This window comes from Clarias gariepinus, chromosome 2, assembly GCF_024256425.1.
Source record: "Clarias gariepinus isolate MV-2021 ecotype Netherlands chromosome 2, CGAR_prim_01v2, whole genome shotgun sequence".
NCBI lineage: Eukaryota > Metazoa > Chordata > Actinopteri > Siluriformes > Clariidae > Clarias > Clarias gariepinus.
In genome coordinates, this window is record NC_071101.1 from 17,613,203 (window position 1) to 17,633,184 (window position 19,982).

Consider the following 19,982-nt stretch of genomic DNA (forward strand, 5'->3'; position numbering starts at 1 on the left):
CTCTCGCAAAAATGCGATTATTCGCGGTTTGTATTTTTGTCTGTATATTTTTAAGGAACCATCCAGTTTGGATGATTTAAAATTTGTAAGGTTACCTAAATTATTTAAAAAGGTTAACGATTCTAAATTGAAAACGGGTCCATCTATACAATATGGTGAATCGACTAACAAAAGACCTATTCAACCGCATAATCGATTAAATCGCACAGCTCGGTCGTGTTAATCGATTTCATGCCCACAGAAAGAGTGAGCTTAGCTGGATGCTCTGAGAGGTCAGAATGCTCTCACAGTTAAACCTGTGGCCTGTTAGCATGCGCTGTTGTGCAATTTTACCATTACGAAGGTTAATTAACGTTGAGTAATTGTGGTGTTTCAACCTAAAACAACGATCAGTTTATTGACAATTTAATTTCCCTTACTAGTTCCAGTTGTCCGGGTTCCAGACGCTCAGATAATTATTAGGCATGCGCAGGAATTTTAGCCACGGCAAATGTTTGGCCAAAAGTGACCGAAAATGCAACCCCGTGCTTTTGACTGAAGAGTAATTGCTGAACGTTTTCCCAGAATAATATGTTCCACAATAGTACTTTTAATTATATGTATTTCTATTAAATTGTGATTTTTAAAGCAGTGGTTCTGTTCCACTGATGCATTGTTACCCAATCTGTTTAACCTGCCTCGTTTTCCCTGAGCGGTGATGCCTAAACTGGACCGTGCATACTTGAACACAGAACAAACTGCGCTCCATTAACATTTTATGCTCCTTGCTTTGGAAATAATCATCAGTGAAATCTAATACCTGAGTGGTTTTGCAGTGCCCGTGTGTTTTGTGTTACATTACAATACAGCGATCAGCCAGAACGTTATAACCAGCTAGGATTTAGTTTCCCACTGTGCCACCTGGGCAGCTCTGGCTTCTCGGGCCATGGCCCTGTAAGACCACTGGGTGTGTGCTATGGTCTCTGGGAGCGAATCATCTGTGCGCTGTGGGTTGCAGGGTGTGACCTCTGTGGATCGGACTTGCTTGACTGGGCCATACAATGGTGCTCGATCAGACTGGGATCAGGGGAGATTCCAGGCTGGGTTGGTGACCTTGGGCTCTTTGCCTGCTGGGTGTCAGGTGAGGCAGGATGTGGTGCACTGGGGGGTGGGGGTGGGGGGATCCTTAATTGATGATCAAAGGTTATGATAAAGGTTATTAAAGTCATTCACCTGGTGGTGGTGTTGTGTTCAAGTAATTATGTTTACCACTATAGGAAAAAGAATAGATTTTTACTGCATAGTAACGTTTAATACACTAAATGTAATTATTCTCATGTCTATAGTACATGCTTTGTGCAAGCTCACATTGAGACCGCATGCCGTAAACAATCCTCTATATTTGGTGTCACCTAAAGAAACATCAGCTGCTCTTTTGGGGTCCTCGCTGTTTCGCATGTGAGCGCAGCGTGTCAAAAGCATTACAGTTTGTCTCTGTTGGGCCGACTGAACCCAGAGACCTCATTCACGGCTAGAAGTGTGTTTGTGTGCATGAGTGTGCCAGCGCTAGTGCCTGCTTGTCCAACAGCGCTGCTGGGCAACACTGGGTCCTTTGTGCAAGCCAGTGTGTGGGGGTCTGCGAACAAGGCGGTAAGCGCTGGTTAAGAGAGCGTGGCCATGCGTGCCACCTGCGCAGATCGTCCTCACCTCTGGAACACGAGCCAGGGTTCAGATGAGGTCATCCTCCGTGTGTTTCTTTAGATTGTGCAAACGCATGCCTGCTATTTCTGTCGACACGATGAGCGCATGCGTTTCCTTGTCAGTGTGTTAATCATTTCTGTGATGGCCTGTTTGTGCATGTGAAGTATCTGAATGCTCTCTATTAGAGATCAAGAGATGTAATTAGACTAGAAGGTTACTGCAGTTTGTTTAGTTATTTGGGTGTAACTTGGAGCTTGAGAGGGAATGCATGATGTGAAATTGATTTATCTTTTAATTGCTTTTATGATATTTTAAAATAGGTTAGAAACATAAGTCTGCGAGTAAAAATACCGTGCAAGGTTAAATGAACGTTTCCGTGCAGTAAATATGGGTAAATGTGAAAGGTCGGTTTTTAAATGGAAAAAATAATTGGTTGGGTTTGAAATGTGAACAAACTAAAAATTTAAATTTTGTTGAGTTAAAAATAAAACTGCAAAAACTAACAATTGGACAAGACAAAAAAACAATGTATTTTTTTTTTTTTTTAATGAGTCTCAAGCAAGGGGAAAAAGGAAGAATGAAAAGTGTCATGAGACTGGATTTAAAGAAGGCTGTACCAGTAATAACTGATAATAAATAACTGTCAATAACTGACTTGGCAATAAGGGATTAAATCAAATAGAAACATGATTCTAAATGAATAGGTAATGTGTTCTTAACAGATACATTTTCAGGACCCAATAGGAAGCACACATTGAAAAATATCTATTTTTATTCTTTTTTTGTTCATAGTGGTTTTATCCAGTAGTCAGTGCCATACTGAGCTCTAAAATGAAACCACACAAGAAATCGGCTTTTATTTATAGACCTGCTGATTTATGTGTTATGTAAAGGGCAGCACATTTCTGCCTTTTTTTTTTTAAATGCTTATCAGTTTAGTTTTTCAATATCGAATGAGGATCCTTCCGAAAAATCTTGTAAATATGCTTATGTCATGCAAAACTTTTTGGTTTATTTGGAATGCAACCAAACCAATTTAATCTGACTGTAGATGGATATCAGTAGCTATGTTTTTCCTTCAGTCCGATTGACATCATTCCGTTTAGAAATTCCAATTTAATTGCTTACATAGATGCTGATCTGATAAGATGTGTATTTACATGTTCAAAGCGTTTAAGCAGAATATCATATTTTTTATGCAAAGTGGTTCGGCCACTGTGAAGCATGCAGTCTGGCAGAAATCGAACAAAAAAATGAATCAGGACTCCAATGAGTCCTGATTTCTGTATTATTATTGATTGTAGGAATTCAGTCTCATCTTTAATGCTTTAGAACATACTCTCTGATTATGGTAAGCCAATCAGTGTTCGTTTCTTAGCCAGAGACCCAGTGGGTGAAAGTAAAGACAGGTGGGAGAGAGTTTGTTCTCACAGAGTTTTCTATTCAATGATATTGTCACTTAAGTCACTTGATGTTACCACAAAAATGTGCAAAAAGAATGTATTTATCCACCGAAAGATCAAGTGTTTACATGGCAAATATTTAGCTACTGAACAGATTATTAAAGGTTGCGATCATGCCTTTTCGGTTTAGACTTTTTCTCATGATGCGTTTTATTTCCGATTGGGCTGATATGCCTATTATTACTGGAATATTAGGGTATAGTGGGCAGGGATAGCTTGGTGGTTAAGGTCCGGAGGTCCACAGTTTAAAGGCCCGATGGTACCGGGTTGCTGCTGTGACCCCTGAGCAAGGTTCTTCACCCCCAAGTGCTCGGATACAACCGAACCCGCGCCTGTAAATAACTGCTACAGAAACGCCCGATGTGCTGCGTGGCATGTAGACGAACAACCCCCTTCCCCCAAGTTTGTCCATCTAACTCGGTCACATTCCTAGCCAGAAAGCTCCACATGGCATCTGATCTAACTCGGGGGATAAAGCTGCAGATGAAGAACTGTACATGTTCAGGTGTTTTTCATGCAGCCCTGGTTCAAATCTAAAACGAAATGCATGCAAGAAAGTGGCATTACGTTTCATCGCCATCAGGAAGAAAACTGGTGATCTGTTGGAGTTGGATGAGATCTGTCAGGACAGATGAGGTAATGAATATTAAGCTGAGAAGATCCGAATCCATACTGCTATACGATTATTAAAAAAAGTGTGCTTTGTAATGCACTCAGCAGATAACACAGTTATACCATCGGTCTCAGCAGGATTTCTATTGGAAGCAGTGCTGTGTAAGAAGACTATCTAATTAATGAAAGTTGACAGATTTACCTCCATTTTAGTTGCCTTGTGCTTTACCAAAAAGCTGGGCATGGTTTAGAGTCTCACTTAAAGTCACATTCAATTCAATTAAATTTTATTTATACAGCGCTATTAACAATGGTCATTGTCTCAAAGCAGCTTCACAAAATTAAAAGATGATGATTATGGAATAATCATATCAATGTATGTATGTATAGGAGAAAGTAAAAAAAAAAATTGTGTATAGAGCATAGTGGTCTGATTGTCCCTGATGAGCAAGCCAAGGCGACGGCGACAGTGGCATGGAAAAACTTCCTGGGATGGCAATAGAAAGAAACTTGAGAGTAACAAGACTCAACAGGGAACCCATCCTCATTTGGGTGATAACAGATAGCAGGGATTGATCTGCAGTCATACTGTGTGTTAGACAGCTGGAAGTTCAATATATATACAGAAGATGTCTGATTTCTGGAAGCTCGGGTGCAGCGTGTGTAGCTCCAAACCATCATAAAGCAGAATCCAGCTGGAGCTGGTGATACTAATTTTTCTCAAATTGTGAATGATACAGGCTTTTATTTCCATGTGGCTAGATCATTTGGGCTCGTATTCACAAAGCTTCTTAAGCCTAAAGGTTGCTCCTAGTGATGAAATTCTAAGAAAATTCTTAGAATTATGAGATTTTCATAGAATTTCCTCTTAAATTTAGGACTAAATCTTAGTTAAGATAAAAATGAATTATGGAACATCTTAGCCCTAATAACAGCTCCTAAGGTAAAAATTGTTAAGAGTAATTTAAATAGACTGTCCTGTAATCATGTTAATTGGTAAAAGCTGAGCCATTTTGCTCCCATCAATCTAAAATGGATTACAAGTAATAAAATCAGTATTATAAATAAATTCAAGAACTTAAATATAGTAACTAGTGCATGGAAATTGGTTGCTTTAAAAGTAGACACATTTTCACCATTTGGCTGTTTAAGTATTTATATTAAGAATTACAATTTCCTTATATACAAACATTATGATTTCACACGAATTTCAAGGCCTTTTCAGAGGTTTTTATCAAACCAATCACAGTCCTTGAATTGCTGCGTCATCCCTAGCAATGGGGTCAACCACACCTCCTCACTAAGATAAAGGTTTTTGTACTTTCCTTCCTCGCAGTTGCTCTAAGAAGTTTCCTAAATCGCTTCTAGTCTAGGACTCCCAGCTAGGACTTTTTAAGCTAAGATAGGAGCTTTCTCAGAGATTATCTCTGAGAGAGCTTAGAGATATCTAATGTGCATTCCTCTGGGTGATTAGGTAACACTGTTTGTTTCCTCCGCATAATTAAAGAACACGGATCTGTTTTAACATAGGCTGATCAAGTAGTAAAAAGAAATGTGCACCTTATTTGCGTATATTGATAATTTAATAATGTGCGTATTTGTACAGTATGTGTGAAGTAATAGCATCCACATTCATAAAGGTTAATTGTTTTTGTTGTTAAAGCCGTGTAAGAAAAATAGGAAGATGTAGATGATTTAGATGAAATTTGCTTTGATAAATTATGCTCGCATATATATATATATATATATATACACTGTACACACACACACACACTATATACCAACTGTATATGGGTTGTGAGTAAATGTCTTTTAACCTTGAGTGTAAATTCATAAAATATATTTAAAAAATATAATGGAATCAGAACTGCGGAGGTTTCAGTAACGGTGTGGGTGTATGTTTGGTTCGGTTGTAGGGTCAGGTTTCAGTATCAGCCAGCAGGTTTCATATCGATAGTAGGAATGCTGATGTGCATGACTGCTTGCGGTTGTCTGGGGAAAAAATGAAAAAATAATAATCCCTTCCCAAAACTATTGTCCTGTTTGAAAGTGCAGAAATGTCTCTTGTGGTCAAACATGACATCCTCTGTCAACCGTCTTTCTTGATAATAAGTGATATGATTAATAACTCTTTATGAATAGTAAGCGGTATAAAAGATAATTTTTTGTTGTTGTGCGGTTTGTAAAACATTTGTTTGTTCTGTAAGTACGTGTAGTTTTCTCAAATCTTTCAAACGTGCAGTTTTATTCCAGTTATTCAAAGAGCACACTACACACACACACAGCTGAAAGAAAAATCCCTTCTGCATTACATTCGGCCTCGTCTGCTTCCACTGCTTTCTGTTACTTAGTGAATAAATCGTACTGCGGTAGTCTAACAACATCAGGGAGTCCTCTGGTTTATCGCTTTTTGTGTAACAGTTGTGAGAAAGGAAAGTCCTCTGGATGTACCACATTAGCAGAGCAACATGCCGCTAGTCACATTGTGCTGCTCTATGTAACCTAAGGGAAGTTATTTCACAGACCAGTGAGCAGATGGAAACACTAATGGCGACTGGATTATTCTCTTGGCCAGGACTCTAAGATGCTCAAAGCTAAACAGAAAGCGTGCTTTATTCTGTGTGTAGGGAGTATATTTTAAGTATTTTCAGCTTTGCCATTTTGTGTGTGTGTGTGTGTGTTGTTACATGGCCCAGTGGCTGACTATTTCTCTGTAGGAGTAAGCAGTGTGAAAGACATTACAAGTGTAAGGAAATTCTTCTCATTAGGCTTCAGTAAATGCCTGTATGTGGGTCTGTCCGTCTGTGCAGGTATCTAATGGAGGTCTGTTGAATAACTGTGTGTCCAAAATCTGTACCCATGAAGCACTGCCTTATTGATGGTATGGATCTTTGCTGTGGGATATCAAATGATTTCTGGTGTGCGCAGAAATGATCATAGGTGTTATGAAATTTTTGGCTAGAATTTTTTTTATCCAAGCACTGTGAAAGGGGGTTAAAACCCTACAGGACGTTCTTATATAGGAAATTATTTGTTGACCAGGTCGATTATTTTCCAATTGCATCTTTAATAATAGTTCTATTCCAGTTCATTCACTGCAACGAATCGTTTTTATAAATTTGCGAATGGCATATATGTTCTATTCATTTTCATCACGTTGTTTCGTTGTACCTTGACATGACATTTTTACTCACTCACTCATCGTCTATACCGCTTAATCCTGCATTCAGGGTCGTGGGGGGCCTGGGACCTATCCCAGGAGAATTAGGACATGAGGCAGGGTACACTCTGGACAGGGTGCCAATCTATCGCAGAGCACACACACATGCACACACTCACACACTCATTCAGACACTAAAGGCAATTTGGGAACGGCAATTAGCCTAACCTGCATGACTTTGGACTGTGGGAGGAAACCGGAGTACATGGAGGAAATCCACCGAGCACGGGGAGAACATGCTAACTCCATGCACACAGAGACGGGAATCGAGCCTGGTCGGGAATCGAACCCGGACCCTGGAGGTGCAAGGCGACAGTGCTGCTTGACAAAATACAAAAACTTCAGTTAAGAAAAAGATTAAGTTACAGCGCTTTGCCGATGTTATAGAGTCCAGCAGTTTTCCTGGGCAAAACAATGACCATTCACCTACTGTGTGCTTGTGTGAGTGGAGCTGGTGTGGTTTAGCCTAATGTAACCTGATATTCTCACTCACATGAAGAGAACGTGACTGTGCTGATTTTTGGCTGGATATATCAGGACCCTTACTCACTCCCTCCATGTCTATACCGCTTTATTTTGTGTCGTGGGTGGGCTGGAGCCACTCTGCTCAGGACACATACAAATACACACAATCACACACTCATTCACACAGGATTGGTACAATTTCGGAATGCCAATTAGCCTAACCTGCATGTCTGTGGAATGTGAGAGGAAACCGGAGTACCCAGAGGAAACCCACCAAGCCCAGGGAGAACTCCATGAAAACAGACCCTGAGGTGGGAATCGAACCCGGACCCTGGAGGTTCAAGCCGACAGTGCTGATCATTAAGCTACAGTGCTGCCGGCACCTTTCATCCCTGGCTTTATTTGTGCAGTGTGTTAAGTTTAGTGTTTGTGTTTCAAAAATTGGGTTCAGGATTGCAGCTTTTCGCAAAGCTGGTAGAGTGAAAAGTAATTTCAATTTTATGGGGTTTTCAGTTTTGTGTCAGGTCTTAAGCAAACTTTTATGGCTCCAAAAATTGTTTGATTAATCTTCTGCAATTATTTGCACTCAGGGGAACTGGCTCTTTTTGTGGTGCGTGCGTGTGTGTGTGCAAAATTGAAGGAGAATCAACGATGGAGGTGAAGTTAGTCTTTTGCCAATTGACACCAAGGAATTTTGGCACCAATTTGCACTAAACCATGAAAAAAATCCAACCATAAGGGTTTTTTTATTTGACTCGTCCTCATAGAAAATTAATCCTCACGGCTTGACTGATCAGAAGCAAGAATATTACAGCACTATGATATGATATAGGATTCGATATGCTAAAAGTTCACTGGAACAGTTGATGAAATATCATCTGTATATCAAATCAGAACAGTCAGCTGTCCTATCAGCTATGTGACATGTCGTAAGATTACTGTTTGAGTAGATGAATTTTTACTCTTATATGGAAATGATGTTGCAGATGCTTTTCGGTAAATCGATGTAGACTCCCAGGCTGTACGCTGAGCTCGGAATGATCATTCTCAGATGTGAAATCATTCTTAAATAAGATACACAACCAATGTATTTACTCCTTCTCCTTTACTTAATTTCTTCTGTGTGTTTCTTCTGTAGGTGTGTGAGCAGTCGTCCATGATGCACAGCTAATGCTGGCCTGGCTGCCTCTCTGACTGCAGTAGATTCATGGCAGCATTAGGGGTAAGCTTACACCAACACACACAACCATGTTTTTTTTTTTTTTTTAATGCACTGGTGTAGAATGATCTATCGGTGTCTATTAGCACTAAATGTATGAGCGAGACAGGCAGTTAATTCCCTCCGTGTTCCACTCGGTCAGAATGCTTTCCAAGATGTCCCGAATAAGACATCGAGACGGAAACAAAAACATTTAAAGAGGCTTAATCCCAATCCAGGGGTGGTTATATCCTGGCAGAGTGAAGGGAAGTGTTAGTTAGCCATCACATTGTGTGACTGTGAGCAGCAGGTCATAAACATGTGTCTTTTGGAGGAAATCATATGCTGAAAAGTGTAGATAAATAAAATAATATCAAAAAAATACCACTACTAATAACAGTGATAATAAAAGTAATAATAATAATAATAATACATTTTATTTATTGGCACATTTTAAAGCATTCAAAGACACCTTATGGAATACCGTGCAAGCATATAAAGCCTATCAGTAACTATAAAATGAAGTAGTAAAAAAAAACTATATCGAGTAAAATTAAATTGAATATGCAAGCTTAAGAAGTTTCTTTTGAGAGTCATATTTACAGGGAAGAGGGAATCGATATAAAAGCTCCAATGAATTAAATAAATGTCAGGTTTTGGGCAAAAATGTAGTCTCAGTAAGATTAATCAATTTACAGTTTCATTTTTATCGTTCAGTTAAATAAGGTGAGTTACAATCTGGCAGTTATGCTGCAGTATGTAATATAGTAAAGTGAGCCAGACTTTGTTTAGCTATAACACCACCATCTCATATTAATGGTTTTATTGAGTAATTAAAAAAAATGTGAATCAGCTTATGGCTCCTGATGAAAGAAGCGTGAAAGGTAAAGTAAAAAGAGCAGTATGCAAAAAAGATGTAAGAGAATAAGTTAATATAAGATACATAAATAGAAAGAGTAGAGAAAACACATAGAGTTACATAATCGGTGTCTTTTTCAAAATGTATTTAATTAAACAAATTTAATTTCATTATTCTCCAGGAGTGGGGTGTTTTTTTTTTTTTTTTTTTTTTTACTGGACCAAATCAATTTTAAACGATGCCACCATCATGTGTGTGATGAGCAGTATAGCGTAGACTCTGAAGCTGACATGGATTGTGTTACTGTACAGGTATTGTCAAAATTGGATCAATTCCTGGCATCAGTTTAATTACTGAATATAAAGAACAGGGTGCTAATAGAAAGAGGAAGCGTTGAGATGGTTTGCCTTTCTGTAGGCGTTTCTGGACACGGATGCGTGTCTGACTGCGTGTGCCTTGTGGTCTTTCTGAGAAAAGCAAGCAGAATGCCATTAAATTAAAACATTCAGTTTGCTAAGTTATTACTTATTGCACCCATATTACCCTTAAAATAGATCTGCTTTTTTTGATATTTAAAAGTGACAAAATCAGAACACAGGTGTTGATCTAAATGCAGGATAAATCTGTTACACACTGCGTGTCACACATTACTTTTATTTTTTTTCCCTCTTCAGAACCCCGAGATGCTCACACGGAAGATCAAACTGTGGGACATTAATGCCCACATTACATGTCGCCTGTGTGAGGGGTACCTGATCGATGCCACCACTGTCACTGAGTGCTTACACACCTGTGAGTACGCACAAACACACTCACACACACAAGCACACACTTTCGATATTGTCCTCAGTTTTTGCGATTAATGCCTTGTTTGTGTGAGAGTGTTATTTATCAACAGCACTACATTTCATATCCAGGGTTTTTCGGGAAATTTAGGTTTCATGTGAAAAGACCTGAAACAGTGAATTCTTGTGAATTGCAAAATTGTTAAGATATTGCAACATGAATTTGACATGGTTACGGACACTACAGATTTTTTGCTTTATAAGCCAAAACAAATCTAAGCAACAGTTTTTTACATGTCATATGTTTCTAAAAGCTTGTACCAATTATAGTATCAATACTCGAAGAAATATAAATAATTTGCATTTTAAATGATTGTTGTTTGAGGCGAGACAGTATAATGCTGAGAAATGGGACACGTATAAAATCATCTCTCCAAGATGGCTGGAGTTTGCAACATGAAATTTTTAGGGAAGCATGATTGATCACTTCCACAGTGCATAAACTGTAGAAGTAGCTTCTTTGGCACACGCACATTTTTCTGTATTATATGTATGACATAAAAAAAATGAATCAGCATCGATACTGTGTTTTGGCCGCTACCGCTTTTAACAATAATCATTTTCACAAAGAATCAAACAGAAAATTACAGAAATTAATATGAAATGTTGTCTAAATCAAAAAGATCAGATTGTTTGTGATGCGCAAGCCTACGGCGATGGGAACAATAGAAAGAAACCTTGAGAGGAACCGGACTCAACAGGGAACTCATCCTCATTGGGGTGATACAAACCTATGTGTAGGAATGTTCGTAGGAACCATGCAGTATTGAGGTGGAACCTACTTAGGGTAAAGAATTGTTTCGGTACATGTATTATTTGGCCACTGGATTGATTTCACCACATCTGTAATAGATATAATGTACTGTATACTGTTGGTACTTGTGGTGAGGTCTTGACCGAAGACCTTTGTAAACCTCTCTTTGGTCTGTAAACCACCTAATGATGATTAAACAACACCGATACGAGACTAGCCAAAAATGTGCGTACAGTGTGCATAAAAAAAGGCTAAACTGAACACTTAAAAGGACATGACATAATTTGTCAAGGTCGGTGCTAAAGTGCATAATATACTGTATATGGGTTGGTTTATATCTATATAAAATGGCTAGTAAGGGTAGTTATGAGGTAATAGTGCGCCTATTAAACTGCAGTCGAGTCTGTTTTGACAGTGAGGGACATACAATGTCCAAAGTCCTATCGGAGTATTTTTTTCTTACTTAATCTAGTCAGCTTTTTAACTTTTCATTTATTGCAGTAGTAAACAGTAGAGGGGGCCCTTGTGCCACTCATGACTATAGCAGGCACAGACGCTGTTGGGCTGCGTTTCACCGTGGGAGGAAAAGAAATAACCATTGCATGTCATGTCTCATTTTCATTTATTGATTTATTTATTTATTTGTTTCAGGCTCTCAAAAGAAACTCTGTTAATACAACATACGAAGCTGCACACTTTTCTGTCATCCTCACATTCCTTTACACACATGCAGAATATAAGTACATCTAAACGTCTAATGATATTGTGTGTTTGTGTGTGTGTGTGTGTGTGTGTGTGTGTATGCAGTCTGCAGGAGCTGTTTAGTGAAATATCTGGAGGAGAACAACACATGCCCCACGTGTAGGATTGTCATTCACCAGAGCCACCCACTGCAGTATATCGGGTGAGAATGTACTGCAGCAACCAGACACGATCGACACACACACACACACACACACGGCATGCAGATGACTCTGACAGCTCATCACAGCGTTGTAGGGAGTCATGTTCTCAGCTGTGTCAGGCTACATCCTCCGTGCTGTTAACTTAGCACTTTGGTGGAAGTGATGTGCAATAGAACGCGTATAAAAAGCTAAGAGTGGGTGTAATCCTTCTGGCCTGATCTTCTGCCCTTTCTCTCTGTCTCACTCCGTGTCTCTCTCACCGTCTGCACTTTTCAGACACGGTGATGAAAACCCCTGCATCATTACAATCATAAGTGTTGCAGCGGGAATAAATCGTGCTACTTTTAGAGCCCACGTTGCTAAATGTTTGCGTGGGCAGTGAAAGTCATGATTAATGGGCCCCTGCGTGAGAATTCTGACCAAGCAGTGATGTTCATTTTGTGGTACATTTTGATATATATATATATTTTTATTGCATATGCAGTTTAGTAGTGCTGCTGCATTTGTCATCCTCTGGACCATGATGGTTGTACAGGGGAACTTTTAAGAAAACTGCACAGCTGGTTTATTCTGGTTTTCTTGTTTTTTTTGTTAGCGTTAAATTGTTGACACCTTATACTGCTCTTCATCATATTTTATGCTAAATTTACAAAATGTGAAACCGTTAAAGAGCATGTGTAGATGATGTGATTTGAAAAAAGAACAAACATACTTTTAAACTTTTTGTGATTTTGTGAAACTATCTCTGTTTGATTTTACACCTGCTACATGATTTCACAGCGAGAAAGCTAATCACACTATTACATATAATAGTCAGCAATTTAATTAAATCTTATTTGACATTGTCACAAAGCAGCTTTACACAATTAAAAGAGTTATTGAAGTCAGCAGGCGCCGATATTACCGCCTCAAATACTACACATCACTGTGGTTATGTAACACAGCGCTACACTGCACAAATGTAGTGAAGTAGAAAGTACAGATATTTGCTGAAGGATGTACTGTATAGGTAAAAGTGTTTACTAAAGTTCTCGCCCTATCGCCTGGAGATCGCTAGTTCGATTCCCTGGTGATGCTGTAGCCCCTCTCAGCAGGGGGTGGGATGGGAGGCAGTTAGTGCTCTAACATTAATCACAGCTCTACAGGAAATCATAGGCGTCTGTGAGCTCATGCAAGCGGAAGGAGTGGATAGTGCTGTCCTCCGAGTGTGTTACGCAACCCCCCAGCAGTGTGTTGGGAGAAAAGACACAAAAAAAAAACGGATTCCCTAATATGCAAGTACGTGCATACAGTGTAACCTCTGCATACAAATTTTATTAAGTAGGAGACAAGCTCTTAAGGTGAAAATTCGTATTGCGATACACATTTTCCCCTAAGAAATGATGTAAATGCAAATAATCCGTTCCAGTCACCCAAACATATTACGAATATCACAACAACAACAAAAAAAGCTCTACGTGTTACGCTCTGAGTTGACTCTTTCGAAACAGCTTTTGCTGACAAAAAACAAACAAACTCAGTTTGGTTGTGTTCGTTCGTTTATCCGTATGCCAAAAATGCTTTGTATATCAGTGCAAATTTCTTGCAAAATTTCACTTCTTAAGACAAGCATTCATAGGGGAGGGCATTCTTATGCCGAGGTTCCACTGTATGTGAAAAGTGTACTTAATTACAGTAACAAATTAATGTGCTTTGTCACATACTACTTCTGGACATGCTCGAAGAGTAAAAATGACTATTTACTACTCATTACATAAGATGGTGCTAGTTCATCTCAGTTCTACATTTGATTTGCATCAAAGCTATGAAATGTTCAATTCAGGATCATTTAAAGATAAAGAGTCTCTTTGTCACCCAAAGGCAATGGGAGCATTAAGAGTGCAGCATTAGGAGCACTAATACAACTATTTATGCTTGTACTTGGATGATCTTCAGTGTTCCTCCCAATTTTGCAGTGTATTAAATATTAAAGACATTAAATATTTACTATCCTGTCCCAGTGCACCACAGGTTCAGATCTGCGGCCTGATAAAAACCCAACTAAGTTTTTTTTTGCTTTTTTGAAGCCTGCGTATCACTACCCTTTACAGTGAAGTGCCTTTCGTGCTTATAGATAATTAATTAGAATTTATTTTCCGTGTTATCCACCTGTGCTGTTTAATCACTAACAAGCAAATCTCTATGTGTTTACACCCTCCGCATCTCACCCAAGCTGAACTGACAAACATATTTATAGTATATCCACAGTCTGTTGATCATCTCTTTAAATGCCAGCCCCTTTCTCATCCCTAGGCCTCTCTGCGGCCGCTGCGGGGTGCGACAGTGCTCGCTAATTGGGCTTGTTTTTCCCCAGTGTGCTGCAATAGCCAGGTTTGACTCAGTGTACACATATAGACATGCACAGACATGCACGATGCTCCGTGTAATGTCCGTAAGAGCCCAGCAGGGGGCCAACGAGACACAATGTGCTCTTAGCTGTGACCCGCCCTTGGTATGAGTCTGCATTTTGTGTTCTTGAAGTGCATAACACTGTAGTACTACGCTGACGCTATCTTGATTGGATGCTTTGATATGCCCTATAATCTCTCTTAAAGCATACAAAGGGTGCTAAATATACACAAGAAGCTACAAATCTAAATGAAAAAAAAATAAATAAATAAAAGGTGCGCACATGTGTGTGTATATATAGTGTTTATGCAGAAGATGATGTTATTGCACACAAAAAAGGCTCACGACTCACTCCTGCCCACATATAAAGCGTTTAACAAAGCTGGCTGTAAAAGAAACATGATTCATTTACCCTGCAGTCACAATGCTCTGATTGTGTCTGTCATGTCTGATCTGGGATGATATGCACACCAGTGTGTGGTTGTGTGGTTTATCTTCGATGTACTAACAAACTTGTGTACGCTGACTCACTCGCAGCTCACAGTGCTGATGCAAGATTAGATATTTTCCTGTCTGGAAACTCACTCACTCGTCTTCTATATATGGATCTATATATCCTGTAGACAGAGTTGTGGGGGGTCTGGAGCCTATCCCAGGAGGCTTAGGGCATGAGGCAGGGTACACCCTGGACAGGGTGCCAATCCATCACACTCACACACCCATTCACACACTACGGGCAATTTGGGAACACCAATTAGCCTAACCTGCATATCTTTGGACTGTGGGAGGAAACTGGAGAACCCCACTCCGGAGTACCCGGAGAAAACCCACCAAGCACGGGGAATTAAACCCGGACCCTGGAGGTGCAAGGCGACAATGCTAACCACTACACATATATATGTCTCTACGCCCCTGTCTTGAAACGTAGAGACATATATACAGCGAAAAAGCCAAGCAGATAGCGCTGGCTGTTCTTACGGCAGGCCCGAGGGACACTGAGCCCTAAGGCTTTCTGACATGGTAACTGGCTCTCAGAGGAACAAGCCAGTATCAGGTTCCATCATCACAGGCTCAGCACCTGTGTCCCCAGAGAACCAACAAATGCAGGGACAAGCAGAGGCTAAAAAGCAGCTCTGTCACATCACATAATGCTGGGATTTCAGTGTGTTGGTGCACATTCACATCTTTGGAAATTAGACTGATACTAAAGTTTAATACTTTATAATGACTAAAATGATCATCAAAATTAATGCAGCTTTTTAATTGTTAATAATTATGAGCAAAATTAATTCATGGTGTACATTACAAACCTGTATGTTTATTTTAATGTACTTTTTTAGTATGCTACTGCTTCTGTAGGAACAACTCACACAGTCACTTTTAGCAATTTTCTCTTTGTTTATTGTTTTTCATTTTTTAATCATGCATTTATACTTTTAAATGTGTCATTACAGGTCAGGCATTATTCTTCCTCTTCTTTTTATTATTATTATTAATCTGTGATTGGGATTTTGAATCTCCCCTTTGGTTGGCATGCATGGGTTTGCTTGTTCTGCATGTGTTTCGTGGGTTCCCTCCAAGTATGCTAGTTTCTTTCAAAAAATGGGTTTCCAAATTGCCCTTGGTGAGTGAGACCGTGAGTGATTTGAGACTGCGAGTAAGTGAGACCAAGAATGAGACTCTGAATGGGTGGGCGACTGAGTGGGCAAGTGAGAATGAGGCTCTGAGTGGGCGACTGAATGATACCAAGTTTCTGAATGAGTGGCTAAGTGTGACTTGGACTGAGTGAGTAAATCTCATGGCAAGTGGGTGGGCGAGTGGGTGGGAGAGTTGGGCGAGTGTGACTGTGACTAAGTAAATATGAGTGGGGTGGCAGTGGGTTGGCACTTCATCCAGGGTGTCCCCTGCTTGTGTCCTGAGGTCACTGGGACAGGCTTGAGGCCCTTCACGATAAGCGGTATAGATAATTTAGACCTACAAGAAATAATCTACAGTAATCATGTCTAATTATCTTTTGCTTTGTGTGCTTGATAAAGTGCACATTCTGCAGTCTCATCCGAAATGTGTTTAAGAAAACGGATACATTTTATACCCCACTGTGAGTCAGAGTTGCACTCGGATACAAACTGAGAGGTTGGAACTTTAATACACCAGTCAATAAACATCGATATTCCATGTCAGCCAATTGCCCCAGTTTATCTAAATCATTTATGGTTAATAGATTAAGGAAGCTAATCATTGATGATGTTTAAATTTTAATTAATGACGCTGCTCCGACCCGCGTTGATTATTGATTTGGTTATTTTCATGATACATTTACATATGCACTGGTTCTCACGTTAATCGTCTTTGCTGCGCTGTGCTTTACATTTCTGTTTCTCCCTCTCCTCCTCAGCCATGACCGAACAATGCAAGACATTGTCTATAAGCTGGTGCCGGGACTCCAAGAAGGTCGGTGTTTTTTTATTTATTTATTTATTTATTTATTTCCTCACACACAGCATCATCCATAACAGATACACGTACACACACAAACACACACACACACACACACAAAGTATTGCTACTGGAGCACCAAAAGGCTCGTTTTGAAGTCGGTCTCTAAATGTTTCTGTGTGCAGCGGAATTGAAAAAGCAGAGAGATTTCTATCAGAAGCTGGGCATGGAGGTACCCGGAGACATCAAAGGAGAGCTGTGCAACATGAAGGCCCACCTGGACTCGCAGCGCAATGGTACGTTCCACCCACTCTTTCTCTCTCAGTCTGCTAGCCTGGTATAAAATCTAAAAAGTCCAAAGAGAGCTCCAAGCTCCGGTATGAATCGTTAGTATTATTATTGTCCACCTTCAGACAGGGGCATCTGTGGCATCTGTTATTTCATCATATTCCACCCACGCCCTGTTCTGTTATGTCGCTCGACCCAATTACAGTGCGGCTCTTTTAATGCACAGTAACTCCACTGTAGTAGGTGCTAATGGCTTTGTGGATGGCTACCCAGGGGCCGGCCGAGCCTGCAGCCTTAATCATTGGCCTAATGCGCAAACCCGACTTTGGTAATTAAGGCTTAAATGGGAGTGGAATTGGTCTCTCATTCCTGACTGTCACAGCCTGTTTGGCAGGCCTACGCCTCACAAAAGAAAAAGTTCATCTAAACTCTGCACTGCGCCATCCGATTGTGCTTCTGCCTATTCTGAGCCAAAGAAAGGAAAGACACGCGGATAGGGAGGAGGTGTGAGATTGGCGGGGGGTGGGGTGGGGGGTAACTCTTTGCTCTGTTTCCTCAAAGCTGAATGCAGTATGAAGGGAGGGAAATGGTAGAGCGAGTGATTGGATGCTCTAATTCTGTCAGGACTGCTCGACAGATGGCATATAAATATGTGCAAAGTGCATATTTACATTCATCGCAGATTCATGTTCTATGTGTGTTCTATTATTTAAACAGATAGTTCGTTTTTTCTTTTTCTTTTTTTAAGTCTGCATGCATAGAAGTACATTAAAGTAGATCTTGGTCATTATATGTTCTTTTTTTGTCTGCATGCCAAGCTTGGAGTCTCCCAGAACGCACGTACAATATAAGTAATTGGGGCAACCCTCGTTCCGTGCGAAAATATATTCAAAAGTTCAGCTGAGACTCATCAGGCAAATCAAGTTGGTATCTTTCAAAGTTACGGTTACGGTTGTTGTCGTTGGTCTTTCGGCGTTTACTACAAATGTAATTCCTTATGGCTAACCCAAAATAGTTATACAGCTATAACGACTAAGACCTATGGTAATGTAGTTGTTTGCACCTCAATTTTGCATGACTTGAAGACAGACTAGTATTGCTCCAAACAGTGCCACTGTGGCATGTATAATAATTCATATTTAAATTATTATATATCAAGAAAAAAAAACATGGTGAGAACCATGACATCCATTCGTACTAATATACTGCATATACCTCTACATTTCTGACATCTTTTATTACCCAGAGACGCTCCTGTCCTAGTTTGATCGCTAGATTCGTCTGTGGATGGAGACTTTGTGTTTCCCCATTTGATGCATAAGAGAAGTTCTGAACACAAGATTAATCTGCCCTTTCCACAGACCCCATGTCCAGGATCGCACGGGGTGCAGAATAAACCCCAGATCCAGCGAGTCTAATTTAACAGGAAACTCCTCTTTTCACAGCCGCGCAGCCTGCCTGCTTCAGTTTAGCCCAGTTTCGCTTAGCTCGCTCTGCTCACAGGAGAATAAGAAATGAGCCAGAGGAGATTTAGAGTTTCTTCAGGACGTAATTTCCCCTGGTTTCAGTTGCGTCTCAACTTTCAGGAGAACTTTATTTGAGGGCTCCCAAAAAAGATCTTTTAAGCATATCAAACATTCCATAAATCATTTATGCAGCAATTTAGATGACAGAGAGAGAAGAAAACAGCCCTCAGTTTTCATTATGGGTGGACTGAAATGACAGAGAAAAAAGATATTTTCACTTGATTTTCTTCCGCTCTGGCCCGTCGCCACCTCCTATCTCTATATTACAGCCTGCAGCCAGGAAGTGTGCTGCTGCTCATGCTACTGTATATCACAGCACTCAACTTGTGTTGTTCTGCTCGCTCGAGCTCACAGATGCCCACGATTGGTTTGTTTTGCTCTGATTAACAGGGCAGAGTGAATACGCCATCCCGTCCACACAAAGGGCACGGCCTGCTTTACTCTCATGGTCGCCTGACAGATGGATGTGGTGTCATTAGGATCTGGCTCAACACTCGCTCTCCATATGATGGCACAAATATTTTTCTTTCCACTTGGGAGTGTTAAAGAAAATTTGTCACTGTAATATTTCCATTCATTAAAAAAAAAAAAAAAGGCATATTCCTAACACTTTGGGAACGTTATCTTAAAATGAACAATGCAGATTTGATAAATTGAAATTTTTAACATGTGTGTAAAAATCATTCATTTGGATGGCGTGTGTGTGTGTCGTTATCAAACTTGCTTTTCGGTCTCTGATTATTTCAGTCCATCTGCCAGTCGGAGGTGAGGGACATTTATTTATTTTTTTTGTCCAGACTGATTTGTCCTTGCTTGTTGAACGAGCTGCAAATGAATATGTTTTAATTAATTATGTGCGTCTGTGGTTTGTGCGCTTTATCAATATGCCTGGGAATAAGTTTAACATAATTGCATTTCGCGGTGGTGGTGGTGGTGGTGTGCTGATTACTATTCCAGCGTGTCAAACGAAAAAAACTTTGAGATCGGAGTCAGAGCCAAGTTGTTGTTTTTTCCCTGCCATCTACCGCATCGGCTTAGTGTAAGTCAGGGCAGCAGGCGATGAATAATGAATGCATAAATATGTTGGAATGAATTATAGATGGTTCAAAACATTTATTCAGAAAGTTTTCTAGGCGATAGAAACGCACAGATGCACAAGAACCCTAAACGAGCACCTGGTTGTATACTTCCGTAAACACCTTGTGTTTGCTTTGGGCTCGAACAAGCTCTTCTCATCAGCTATTTAAAAAAAAAGTCTCATCCTTCCACAATCAGCCAAGTTCACTAAGAGAACGTGGAAAAATATGATGTTAAAAGCCTGTAAGAGCTTTCTGTGTTTCTTT

General features: G+C 40.0%; 1 protein-coding gene across 2 annotated transcripts in view; it reads left to right on the top strand.

Annotated features, from left to right (window-relative positions):
• The window catches only part of LOC128516146 (polycomb group RING finger protein 3), a 52,775-nt gene that overhangs the window by 16,302 nt on the left and 16,491 nt on the right, over positions 1-19,982 (top strand). For both annotated transcript variants that reach the window (XM_053490457.1, XM_053490465.1), the window contains exons 2-6: positions 8,579-8,662; positions 10,172-10,289; positions 11,904-12,000; positions 16,785-16,840; positions 17,011-17,121. In XM_053490457.1, coding sequence (XP_053346432.1) covers positions 8,648-8,662; positions 10,172-10,289; positions 11,904-12,000; positions 16,785-16,840; positions 17,011-17,121 — 397 coding nt within the window. In that variant the 5' untranslated portion in view covers positions 8,579-8,647. The remainder of the gene's footprint in view (positions 1-8,578; positions 8,663-10,171; positions 10,290-11,903; positions 12,001-16,784; positions 16,841-17,010; positions 17,122-19,982) is intronic.